Source organism: Athene cunicularia, unplaced genomic scaffold (assembly GCF_003259725.1).
Source record: "Athene cunicularia isolate RWA unplaced genomic scaffold, athCun1 SCF_32, whole genome shotgun sequence".
Taxonomy (NCBI): domain Eukaryota; kingdom Metazoa; phylum Chordata; class Aves; order Strigiformes; family Strigidae; genus Athene; species Athene cunicularia.
Window position 1 is genome coordinate 28492 of NW_020799400.1, and position 13106 is coordinate 41597.

At 47.0% G+C, this 13106-nt stretch overlaps 1 protein-coding gene across 1 annotated transcript in view; it reads right to left on the bottom strand.

The window, feature by feature from the left end:
- Positions 1 to 7590: 7590 nt before the first annotated feature.
- Positions 7591 to 13106, bottom strand: part of NPEPPS (aminopeptidase puromycin sensitive) — a 29213-nt gene continuing 23697 nt past the window's right edge. Inside the window, exons 16-22 of the mRNA XM_026867381.1 lie at positions 12542 to 12761; positions 11886 to 12028; positions 11087 to 11143; positions 10511 to 10618; positions 10090 to 10245; positions 9934 to 9981; positions 7591 to 8124 (exon numbers count right to left, since the gene is read on the bottom strand). Coding sequence (XP_026723182.1) covers positions 7972 to 8124; positions 9934 to 9981; positions 10090 to 10245; positions 10511 to 10618; positions 11087 to 11143; positions 11886 to 12028; positions 12542 to 12761 — 885 coding nt within the window. The 3' untranslated portion in view covers positions 7591 to 7971. The remainder of the gene's footprint in view (positions 8125 to 9933; positions 9982 to 10089; positions 10246 to 10510; positions 10619 to 11086; positions 11144 to 11885; positions 12029 to 12541; positions 12762 to 13106) is intronic.

Here is a 13106-nt window from a genome sequence, read left to right on the forward strand (position 1 = left end):
AAGGGCAACGGAGCTGGGGCAGGGTCTGGAGCACAGGTCTGCTGGGGAGCGGCTGGGGGAACTGGGGGGGTTCAGTCTGGAGAAGAGGAGGCTGAGGGGAGACCTCCTGGCCCTCGGCAACTCCCTGCCAGGAGGGGGCAGAGAGGGGGGATGAGTCTCTGGAGCCAAGGCCCCAGCGCCAGGCCCCGAGGGAATGGCCTCAAGCTGCCCAGGGCAGGGTCAGGCTGGCTCTGAGGAAGGATTTCTGTGCAGAAGGGGCTGTTGGGCGTTGGAATGGGCTGCCCAGGGCAGGGGGGAGTCCCCGGGATCCCTGGGGGGGGTTGAAGAGTCGGGCTGAGCCAGCGCTGAGGGGTCTGGGGGAGTTGGGAAGGGTCAGAGTGAGGGTCATGGTTGGGCTGGAGGAGCTTCAGGGGCTTTTCCAACCCAGATGAGTCTGGGATTCTGTATTTTTAGGGGGAAACTTGAGTTACAACCACTTGGGAACAGCTGACAGCATCAGCATGACCGACTGTCATGACAGTCACATTCCTGCAGCTGGAGACACACCTTCAGTTCAAACAGCTGCACGGATGAACCAGCTGCAGGCAGGTACATCATGTGGGGGGGACAGCAGCACCTTCCAGGCTTTGGGGGGGGTCTGTGACTCTCTCCAGCCCAGGATGTGGTGGGGAAGCAGCTTCCCGAGGGCTGTGTCCGCACCACCGCTTCCTCACAGGGGTGACAGCCAAGGCAGGCTTCCCTCCACTCTCCAGCTGGAAGTGGAAGATGGGGATAAGCAGCCTGACTCCTCTTTGATAGCTCCAGGCCCTCCTGTCCCACACCAACACTGGTTTTCCCCCTTCACACAAGCTGTTGCTCGAGGAAAGCCCCACACTGCAGAGCGAAGCAAGCTCCGGCCCCTGAGGACTGGCCTTACCCAGTGCGGAGGATGTGGACTCACCCACAGCTGTGCAACACAAAGAAGATTCATCACTCCCCTAAAAAAATTCAGTTTACAGGGGCAGGCGGGTACAGGAGACCTGGATCCTGTCCCTGCCTTTGCCAGCGGCCTGCAGGACAACCTCCAAAAACTTCTTTTGTCTACTGCTGCCTTTAGTCTCAGATTTTAAAATGGGGACAAAACCCGATTCAGCTTCTTTTGTAAAGTGCTTTGAGATCTCTGGCCGAGGAGTACCAAGTGTCACGCTGGCAGGTCTAATGCAGTTACAAGCAGGGCTAAAAACCATCCAGACACGGGGATTTGTATTCTGTTTGTCCTGCTGCCATCATCTTATTGCACGTTCTTACAGTGTCTCGCCTGCATCTGTCTGAGCCACTCCAGCTGGAAAACTGCTGGAAAAAAAGCTGAGACTAAGGCTCGGGAAGGCAGACGGGGATGGATGGTGTTTCCCTGTGACTGCAGAGCTTTGAGCTCTCCGAGATCAGCCAGCACGGGATGCGAGAGCACGGCCCGCAGCGCCCACAGGACATGGGGGATGCTGGTAAACCTGCACCAGCCGAGGAGCCTGGCTGGGCGCATTGTGAACAGTCACATCACCAACTCGTTTAGGACCAATTACTGTTTACAGCTTGACTCAGGAACAGAACAGACACGTTATTCAGCCTGGAGGAATGGAGTTCACTTTGCATACAGCCCTCTTGTCCTCGCTAGCGGATCAAAGTCAACTCACCGAGCAGCATTTGGGTTGAAATGGGGCGAAATTCACTCTCTGGTGGCGAATCTCCAGCGGGGAGGAGGAATAAGACAGGACTGGAGGAGCCTGACACGCAGCACAGTTTGCTGCTGAACATCATCCTGCTCCAACACGCTCCTCCAGTCCCTGCCCAGCCCGAAGCTCTAGGACATGGCCCAGACATGCACCGTGTCACTGACCCTCACACCCCTTCTGTGTTGTTTCCCGAGGGGACTGACCAGGGGGAGACAGGAGGATTCAAGAATTCTGTACAAATCTGGCCTTAGTAGCCTGCAAACCCGGTGTAAAATGAGGATAAGCGAGACTGGAGTCGGCTCCCCCCAGCAGTGCTCATGCTGGAGCTGTAAACTAGAACTAGATGCACTGTTTTTCTCCTCGTTGCCATAAATGGCATACTCAGCACTCACATTACAGAGGCTTGTATCATCTCCTGCTTTCATAAACCCAGCACAGAAACCAGGAGAGAAATGCTGAAAAGTTGCTGACTCCGGAGACAGGGTACTTGGGGTTATTTCAGCAAGTGAGGTTAGAACAAGAACTAGGTGACCACGTTCCCCTTCTTGAGTCTATCAAGGCTGCTCAGCACCTTCAGGTTTCTCAGAAAACCTGACAAAAATTCCACAGGAGAGGAACTCTGTGATTTTTTTTTTATCTATCCAAGGGCCAGAGTTCAGTGGAAACCTCTGAGAAACCACCGTCAACGAAGCAGAGTTTAGATGAAGCCAGGCTTGAGAAGTTAACACAAGGATCCAGAATAAGATTATTTAACACGAACGAGCACGTGCACCGAAAGGACGAACACACGCACCAGGTGCAGCCCTCCCTCTGTCAGAAGCAAAACGTCAAAGGCTGCTTCACACTCAACGTTTTTCTAACCCCGAGTTGCAGCACCACGGTGGATTTTCCGCGTGCTCCATCTCGCCTGGCTGGAGCAGCCCAGAGGTGACTTACGTGCTGCGCAGAGAAGATGCGTTCTTCCAACAGCCAGGTGATGAAATCCAGTTTGGAAAAAAATAAACCAACCCTGGATGAAATCCAGCCAGCACAGATGATTCAGTTACACAAGGCTGAGCAGAGACACTCACCTGGTCTTCCTTGCTTAGAGGGAACGATTTTCCAAGCACTTTGGTTATGTTCAGCCTTAAAATAACCTCACTTTTCTTTCCTGGTTTGGGTCCCTGTAAAAGAAAAGTTAATGAGTCCACAACATCAACCCAGTGAAAAAGATCCCAGCGGAGCACAGCACGCTGTCCTCTTCAGCTCTGAGTTTTGTCACGGGTGTGTATTTTCCCCACACATTTTCACTCGAACGTGAATTATTTTAACCTTAAACCGCAAATTTAGCCCAGCAAATTGAGCTCTCCTGTCATCGAAGTCTGAAAGAGCCCAAATGGAGCTCGCTGAGGCAGCCGCTGCTCAGCTGGATTTTTTGATGGTTTGTTGCTGCTTGGTCCTCCCTTCACCGGGGTGGAAGGATGCTCCTGTTGACGTGGTCACCGTAGGACAAGCCACACGTGATCCTCCTTCCCTAACCAGAATCCACTCGGCAGCAGACGAGGGCTTTGCTGTATCAACCCTACGGCTGCCGTGAGCCTTGTTCCGATCCTGGTGGGCAAAACTCACTTCTCCAGCTCCCGGCCCAGAGCATTTTCACGCTCACAAGGTATTTTGGTGGGCTGAGGTACCTGTAACAGAACAGGGGTGTAACAGCTCTGAAAGGCAGCACTAGAACAGCTGGACACAGAGACATCCCTGCGTCCCCAACCCTGCACAGGAACAAGTAGGTACACGTTAGAAAAGGATTTGATAAGTCAACTTCAGGGGGTTGTTGGGTTTTCAATTGTTTTTTGAAGGGTTCACAGACTTTTTTTTTTCCTTTTTTTTTTCTTTACACCATTTAATTTTACTATAATTTAAAATACAGAGCATATTCTTAACACGAGTATGTTTGGGAAAAAGGTCTGGCATCTGGGGAAGCAAGTAATGTGTCTTTTCAGGTGCTGCAGTTCCACTTAGGCTAGATAAAATTTTGGTCCGAAATCTGGGTATTTTTGGAGAGTAGACCAGATTCCAAAACTTTCTTTCCTAGTTAATTCCACATCTGCCTGGCAAGCTTGTGTCTTTTCCCCCGACAGATTAAATATTATTCTGTCCCACATGTAAGAGTCTTGCAAATATCAAAGCGATGACTATATATAGGAATGTATATTTTTGTTATTACAAAACTCGCCTTTTCCAAATTGCTTTGGCAAGTTCATACTTGCAATTTTTTTTTTTTAATTTTTTTTTTTTTTAAACGGAGGGGACGCTTCCTGAGCAAACCTGGCTGTGTCAGGGGCAGGACTGGATCTGCATCAACAACGGCGGGGCAGGAGGCCACCAGTCCTCCGCCCTCCGTAAGCATTCCTAAAACTGATTCAAAAAACTCCATTTCCAGCTTATTTGAAGTTCAGCGTTTTGGTGTCACGGGGCCAAACACAGTGCAGGTGCCTGACCATTCAGTACTGGCTTGGTATCAAACTGGCTTTGATTCAGCTTCCAGTCACAACCAACACTGGGTTTCAAACTACTTTCATTATTTTTACTGCCCCGAACGAACACGTTGAGATTTCCTTAAAACTCAGCTTCGGTGATCTAAAGCTGACAGGGTAGGAAAAAAGGGAACGACTCAAACTGATCTGCTGAGGCTCCTGCGTCTAATAACGACCAATGCAAGATGATCGGGGAGACAAGGTGAAGAAAGGACAAGTAAAAACCGATCTGTTCAACCCTGCCCCCTTCCTCCAAGCCCCCAACATAGAGTTGTTTCAGAAATGATTTTAAAACAGGAATTAACCCTTCAATCCCAAGGCTAAGAGAACATCACACCAACGGCCCGTCCTCTGCTCGAGGCCCAGCGGTTCCCATCACTCTCACAGTTTTTTCTCTGCCTCTGCTCCCCCGTGAGCAGCCCCAGCACTAAGGGCAGAACCTGTCCCAAGCCTCTTGACCTGAAATTCCAGCAAGTGGCTCTGGCACAGCACTAAGACAGCTCACTAGGGAGAAGCCTGACCTGCAGCCTGGCTGTATCCATCCATATTTATCAGACCGATGTTCCACCTTAGCATGAGTCAAGCTCCTACAGCTTTAAAGGGGCATCTTTATGGCAAGGCAGTAGCTTGGGCCCGGCCTGGCCGAGCTGTCTGCAACAGAAACCAAAAGTGAGCTTTGGAAGAAGCACCTGCAACTGCAGAGAACAAGGGAAGGGCAAGGTAGCAGCAACTCACGTTGTTTATTTTAGAACTCCACCTAGGCAGGGGGATGGCTCAGTGAAAAAAGCTTTTTGTGGTTTTGTTGGAGGGGGGATAGGGAAGCAGAGGCAAAAGGACAAGGTTACATGTAAATGCCAAGATTAAAGCCAGGTACTAGCGCTGTGCCAAAAAAGTTAAAGGAGCAATAAATCATCAAATATCTCAAGTCGGAAGGGACCTGTAAGGATCATCAAGTCCAACTCCCTGCTCTCACAGGACTGTCAAAAACTAAACCAGATGCTCCTTGAGTTCTGTCGGGCTTTGTGCCTTCACCGCTTCCCCAGGGAGCCCATTCAGGGAACCAACAGCCCTCTCGGTGAACAAGTGGGTGCATGCAAGAAATTTAATTAAAACCCCACTTCTGTTCCAACCATTAAAGGAGATTTTCACCCCGGTGTTTTTGTGAGCAAGAATTAACACAGATTTTTGCCATCACTGCATCACCAGGATCCATCCAGGCAGGATTATCTCATTACACCTGAGAGGGATTGAAGAGAGATGGAGGCAAACTCCTACTGCTGCTGCTGGGAAACCTTGTGCTGCTTTTAGCTCCATTATAAGCTTTTATTAGGAATAAAGGACCTCACTGTTATCTACATAGTTCAGGTCTTTAAGATTTGACACAGAAACCAGTGAAACTGCTCGAGAGGGAAGAAAGAATCTATCAAGGCTTCTTGAAACGTGTTTTAACTTGAAGGGACACACGGAGTCCTTGTGAATAGCTTCTGTATGGCTGGAGTATCCCTCGCTGTTCTTGTCCTGACCCTCTCCTGAGCATCAGTTTGTCTCCAATGGGGGGGGGGGAAAAAAAAAAAAAAAAAAAAAAGGAAAACAAAACATCTCACATTAAGTGGACAAATCCCGAACTTACTTTCACGAAGAATTAAAATCTACTTTCTTTGCAGGCAGGAGAGACTAGGACTAGTCAGTCTGCTGAGACTATTCAGTTTGCTCACTGACCACAAGCTTGTTATTTCTGTCACTCTCCTTCAACTGCTTGCATGTCATTTGCATTGTTTAAAGTCAAAACAAGATCACCTCAACTTGCAGCTACAGTACTTCTCATTTCATACATCACCAGTCATGCTGGAATCACAACTTTGCATGTTATTTTGTCAATGTGCAAGAAGCAGAAGAGAAACCAGCTTACTCTTCTGAAATCACATTGGCTCTGCAGTGCTGACAGCAGGAAAAAACATAAGTTAACAGATATGACTCAGGGCAAACAGAATTCCTGTTTCTGTCTCTTCTGACCATGTAGCCACACTAGCCCCAGGGCCACCAACCCACACGGTCCCTCTCTCAGAGTACTGTCACCTTCCCTGACTCTGAACGTGCCCATTTCTTGGGGAGGGGGGGGATCCCCTGCCCTGGCGCATCGCGGTGGCCATTTGCAGAATCCCTCCACTTCCCAGGTGTGTGTTTGATAGAAATTTGTTTATTCACAATTATTTTCCTTCGCCTTTAGCTTCCAAATCCTGTCCCGGTGAGTTCTTTAGCGCTCGACAACAATCTTTACACACATTACACAAGATCTACTCACGATCAGGACGTTACGTGCTCCCTCAGCTGCCCTAAGACCTAGCACTGACAGCAGGAGAGGAGGAGGCTGAGGACAAGGGTCTCCCTGTTCCTTCCCGCAGAGGTTTAGGTCCTTTGAAAGCAGCAACACTCTTTCAGGCTTGAAACAGAACACAAGATCAGGACATGGATTTCACATTGACATTTTTATTAACGCCAACTGTTTTAAATTTTTTTTTTTTTTTTTTTAAACAATAGCACAAAAATGTTTCAGGGAAGCAGTCTGACAGTTAGTCTGATGACCTTCTGAAATACAGTTAAGCCACACCAAATACGAATTCCTGTTAAAGAAAAAAAATAAAAAATATATGGAACTCCAACCTTTGTATTAGAGGGTGTTGTGTCTGGTTAGTAGACCACGCTGCTTTGTGAAGTAAATGATGGCACACAGCTTAGACTTCATCATCACGCCAGTCATCACTAATTTAAGGCTTCTGAATCAAATTACCATCAACATCACAGAAAGGAACGAAAAGCTAGTGTTGCTACGGCCATGAGGAGATTGAACAAGCTGGATCTTTTAGACAAGTAACGGTGTCTTGAATAGAAGAGACCTGCCCTAACAGCAGCCAGGAGAACCAGTCACACAGTAGTTATCTCCTCATTCGCATGCATTTTGAGGGTGCAATTTAGTAAGAAAAAAAAAAAATTGCATGAATCTTTCTCTTATTTAATGTGGCTATGAAAGATGTTTCCTTACAATTCCATTATCTCTAAGAAGGACATCAGCAAGTGGAACCAAGGAGAAAAACCAAAGAGCAACAGAACATTTTTCTTTTTGCTGAGAGGTAACACAAAAGGGAGGGAACCTACTATCCTTGGATTGGGGGGGGGGGTTTGCAGGAACATCTCCCCAGAACCTTGCACTTAGGATGATGCACAGACTCTATGTTATACCAGCTACCTGCCTTCCCGAGTGACCTGTTCCACACAACGCTCAGAGGCATTAACCCATTCTTGCCCCAGACTCTCCACAAAATTCCACTGACCTAGAAACCACTGGTTTCCTTTTTTTTTTTTGTTTAGGGCGGGGGTTGGGCTGGGGCAGGGTGTAAAAAACAGAACATCTGTCAATAAGAGTGTCAGGAGGGGGGTGTTAAATATTTTAACCACTGACAAGGCTTGAGGAAGTTTCACAGTTTTGTTATGCTCTATTTTATTACTATCATATTTACAGATTTTTTTTTTTCTCTCTCTCTCTTTTTTTCTTTTTTGCTGAATTGCTGATAATTTTAATAGAATTTAAATCTGGAGTGTGAGCAGGAACCAGTTAACTACATTCATTGTCCAATCCCCATTGGTTTGAGAAAAAGACTCCAAATTCTTGGCATATGATTCAGCTGTTGGGTAGCTCCTCCCTCTCCCCATGAGGCGGCAGCAGGACTGCAGCAGTGGCATGCACAGATTCACACCATGGCTGGTGGGGCCTTGCGCTGCAGAAAATATTGGTGGATGTTCTCGGCGTCCCGCTTCAGCCAAGCTGCATTCAGCAGAATATTTTCACAGCACTGCTGGACAGTGCGTTCTGCCGATGGAGCTGGGTGACTCTCAAAGAAGGCCTGTATAAAAAGCACACAACCATCCATAAGGGTAGAAGCAGGCACAGACAAGATGATGTTTTTAAAAGTCGCCAAATTCCCTCAGTTATACAGAAAAAACGCTTTTGTGCGTTTACATTCCTCGTCTGAGCACAGTTCACGCTATCTGCTCCCGCCAACATCACAGGCTCTGAAAAATCTGCAGGGTGTTTGCTGAGTTTGCAAGAAGCACAGAGTGGGAACAGCAAAACGCCTCCATTTCTCTGCTAAAGCCACGGGAGCGTTTCTACGGAGCAGCCCCAACGCTGCCGCCTGCCCTGCCCCGTCCTTGCTGCCAGCGACAGCAAACGGTGTGTGGAGGGGGGGAAAAAAAAAATCCAGCTCCTCACTGGGAGGCAACAACACAGCAGCAAATCCAGGGTGTATTTCTGGGTACTTGGAAGAAGACACTAACGGAAGCTTAAGGCCATTTTGCAAAAGCATTTGTCTAGGTATCAGATTTCTTCACATTCTACCTAGGCCTCTTTCCAAGCTGCATAATGACCTCCAAGCACCAGCAGCACTCAAGAGTTTTGCTGAATAGTCTCACATTTCTTCCTGCAGAATCAACAATACCCATCCCCTGCTACTAGCGGAGGCTGAAGAAGCTGCACCAGTGACTTTGCACTTTACAACTGGTAGAAGGGGAGAGTAAGGGCGGCGTAGCCACAGGCTGCTCCCAGTGTTTGGCACATCACTCCCCACCAACGTGCAGCCTCGGGACTCAGACACGTTCAGGACTCCAGCTAGAAGCTGGGTACAGTCTCAGGAAGTTCTCTGGGAAAACGGTTATGATTTAGCGAGGGATGATTGTTCTGGTAAATGCTTTGCAAAATGTTCTTTAAGAAAAAATAACAATAGCGGAAGATTTCTCTGTAAAATCACTTATGCTACTAAATCTTTTCTAAGAAGAGATCACTAGATGATAAAAAAAGGATGGATAGAGCTCATGGCTCAGCTTATCTTTGAAGTAAGAATTCCTCCTGAGCATTTTCCTAACAGGAAAGTGATAATGAAGGGCCATATTTTTAAGCTGCTTCTTCCAAGAAGGAGTCCCTGTAAGAGCGCAGGCAAAGAGTAAATAACAAAACCTACGTAGACACATTCTCAAAACTCTACCAAGACCAGCGCCTACACTCCCAAGTCAGAGGGGAGCCCAGGAATGAAATCACATCACCTCGAGCCACCAACTTTAAGACAGACTCTCTGCAAACACATTAATCTGCCTCGTGCCAAAGCCTCGCTCTCGGTACACAGCACAAATGGCCACATAAAACCTGGACCTGTAGTATGGAATTTAGCCAATTCCTGCCAACTAATGCCCCCAGGAGTCCCTGGGTGCTCGGGCAGTCAGCCCCAGATGCGCCCTGTCAAGTCTGGGGAGGAATAAAGTGGTGGCTTAAGCTTCCTCAGCTTCCTGTGGATGTTGTAACAACTACAGGTTTTGTGACAATTATCTTTAAATTTATCTTTTAGGGAGTCTCAAAACCGCTGCCACAAACTGTGCTGGATGTTCTAAAAGTTTAAACGATTGAAACTAATGAAATAGAAATCACTAGAAGTTGCACATTACTTAGTGAAAACGCTAATTTAAAACATTTTAATAAAAATAACTCAACGCAGTGCAATTTGGGGACTAGGCAACAGTCAAAATAGTCACAGGCAGAGCCACGGCTCAACAACAAAACCCTCACGGACACTCGTGGCTCTTCCATCAGGTGCTCAAAGTCTGGGGCACACAAATGTTTGTCACAGATCAAGTTAATCACTTCTTCAGTTAAAATTTCTTACCTTAACTTCTGCGGCCATTTTATCATTTGCAAATCCATCCACTGTTAGCTGAGGGGAAAAAAAAAAAAAATTAACCAAGGGTAAGCACTTAGAGCATTTCAGATATAACAGTTTAGTCACGTGTGTGAACAGGAATTCTCTCACAGCTGCACATACCTTTATTAGTCTGGATATTAAGAATCCACCTTGGTAACGATTATAAAGTTCCTCCCAATTGTCCCTTACAAATTTCCAAGCAGCTTTCCTTCCCTGCTTGCTGCCTCCAGCTACTCCACCGATAACAGATACCGTGTCCTGGGGACGTACCTCTTCCTGAAGATGAAAATGTAGACAAGCATTCAAGACCATTTCAACAAACACAGCGTGTTGGCTTTACGCATTTCTACACCAAAGCTGTCCACGATAGCTTTTTTTTTTTCCCCCCCTCGCCATAAAGCTTACATCTTTGAGTTGTATCTTAAAAGTTTAAGGCTACTCCTCCTATTCTAGCGCATTACGTGTGCCAGTGCTCTGTCACCACGTGCTCTGAACGCACTCCTCACGAGGTAAGGAAGCAGCAGCTTTCCCCAGAACTTACTGAAAGTGCAAAGGTGAGAACTTTTTGAATCAGTTCTGGTTGAGAGATGGCTCCAAGAACTCGTTCAATTCGGTTCTTCTCCTCCTGCATGTCTGCTTGCTTGTGAAGCTTCAAAGCAAAGTGAATTGCGTTAGCACACAGTATTAATTAAACGTCGACTTGTTACCCAGTGCTGTAAACACTAGAGCTGCTAGATTAGTCTGCAAGCCTAACGTTTGACAAACTGAGCTTGTTCATGAATCATCCTGCAGCTATCCACATTACGGACCTCATTACACGTACACCAGCAGAAAGGACCATTAGTAATAAACTGATCTTCACCACTGTTTATAGGAGGTCAAGTAGGACCGTGCCTCCAAGCAGTGAAAAATAATCCTAAAATGCGAGATGTAACGTTCCACTAGGTGGCAATTTCACACTGCGCACGGCCTGAGGAACGCCAAAATGAAGCCCATCAGCTGTAAAGCACTGCACTGAGCCTGCCTGCAGATAAACTACATCTTAGAGGAACCTACAAAATGGAATATTTAGCCGTTTGTTGCATAAGCTGACAGCGTTAACAAAGCGTGCACTCACCTTCAGCATAGTGTCTAAAGTAGTACTATCTCCATGCTTCAAAATAGTTACATATACCTAAGATAGAGCATAAACAAGGAAGGTCCTTCAAAAACCACACTTTTACAAATGCGACCAATTAATTTCTACATGTTTGGGTTAGATTTGAGACAAGTGAACAGATCTGGAAGATCCCGGCACCAATTCCCTTCTTAAGATCGGTTTTTAAAGATGCATCAACTCCCCTTCCTCAATTTCGGCAGAATTTTGAGTATTCCAACACCAGAACAAGAAATCTTTGTACCACGCAACACCGAGCTAGCAAGTACTCCGTGTAGACTCAGGCCATATCCACCATGGTTAGACTGGGCTCTGCGGGGCCAAGCTGACACCTGCAGAGCTCTCCCACCACCATGGTGCTGTTAAACCTGGAGGACAAAGGCCGGTCACGGATGGATTCAGTGAGTAAAGGGCAGCTCAGGTTCAGCACTGCACTGGAATAGTCTTCAAAAACCCAAAAAGCAACACGATCTAGAGACCAGTCAGTGCAGCACAGCTGAGTTCCGACTCAGCATTGGCCACAGCAGATGAGGGTCACTTGATTCAAGAGACACTGGGATGTTTGTACTGTGCTCCCCAATATAATTTTCTTCATAACTGGACTTGGACCCAAGCTCCCACCACCTCTCCTGAAACCAGCTGATCTCATGCCTTGACCCTGGTCTCCTCTAGTTTCCCTATCCTTGGAAATACAAGAGTTGAGTGCACACTGTGCTGAGCAGGGACAGTTTTTTGGGAACTAAAATGTACAGTAACCTACAGGACTCCTCAGATCAGCCGACAGCACGTGTTTTCCTTCCACATGGTCCTTAAATCGACGTCGGGCTTCTTCTAATGTTGCCTTATGCCCAGCTTTTCCTAGTTTGCCCAAGACCAGACCTCTCAGAAGGGCATCTAGATGACCTAATGAGTGAGTAGGAGGAAAAAAATTATTTGGAGACACAATTCAGCAATTAAGTGCTCTCTCACCTCGAGTGATCCGGGCAGAGCTATGTAACAACCCTTCCACATGCCTGAGGATATCTACAGTGACTAGGCCTCTCCTCACTCTCCTTGGTGCCCACTGGAGAACACACCGATATTATTTTTTTTTTTATGGCAAGAGGGTCAGGAGAGGATGATTCCTCTAGCACAAGTAAACGTGCATGTACACAGCTTTCCATCCTTGTAGTCTAACACGTTTCATGCATTCCAACAGATGCAAAGCTGAAGCAAAGAGAAAAGTTTTACCATTTTTGCTTGTGCCTGATAACAAAAGCTGTTTTGTTTGTCTTTTTTCAAGTATAAAAATGCCCCGGAATGCCTACTTCAGGCTCCTCTTCCTCCCTTCTCTCCCCTTTCCCAAAATCTTGAGGGTTTATTTACAACACGAGCTTTTCAAAACCGCCGCTGGGTTTCACCACATAAGTCTCCTACCTTCTCCAGGTTTGGGGTCCCAGCCCAGTCTCTCCCCTATGGGTGAAAAGACATCTCTCACAAACACCTGGATTTCCTCATAGAAGTCTGTGTGGGACAAGAGAGTCGAGAGAATCCCCAGGTTACAGCTGAGGTCGCTCCACACAGTATAATTGGGCTCATTCACAAAAGCTTCCATGACTTTTAGAACCTCTACAGTGCTAATGATTCCAGCTCGGGCCTGGGAGAGGAAAAGACACAGATTAATCTTTATTTCCAAACAGAATTAAGACGTTTAATAGCTCATCACATCATTTTACAGTCTTTCCTGCTCAGTTTGCCCAGGTTGTATATAAACTCTATTTTCTCTGTCGTGGGGTTCTGCCAAGGGGAGTTAACACTCATCAAAGCACCTCAGCTGTCTGCTCGGGGAACACAACACTTTTTACACACAGATAAGCACTTCACAAGCAGACAGATACAGAATTCTAAGCACATTCTGCAAACAAGAAACAGACCAGGAGATTAAGTGACTTAACAAAACTGCAACAATGCCAGCAAGAAAAAGCAACACCCCCCCCCCCCC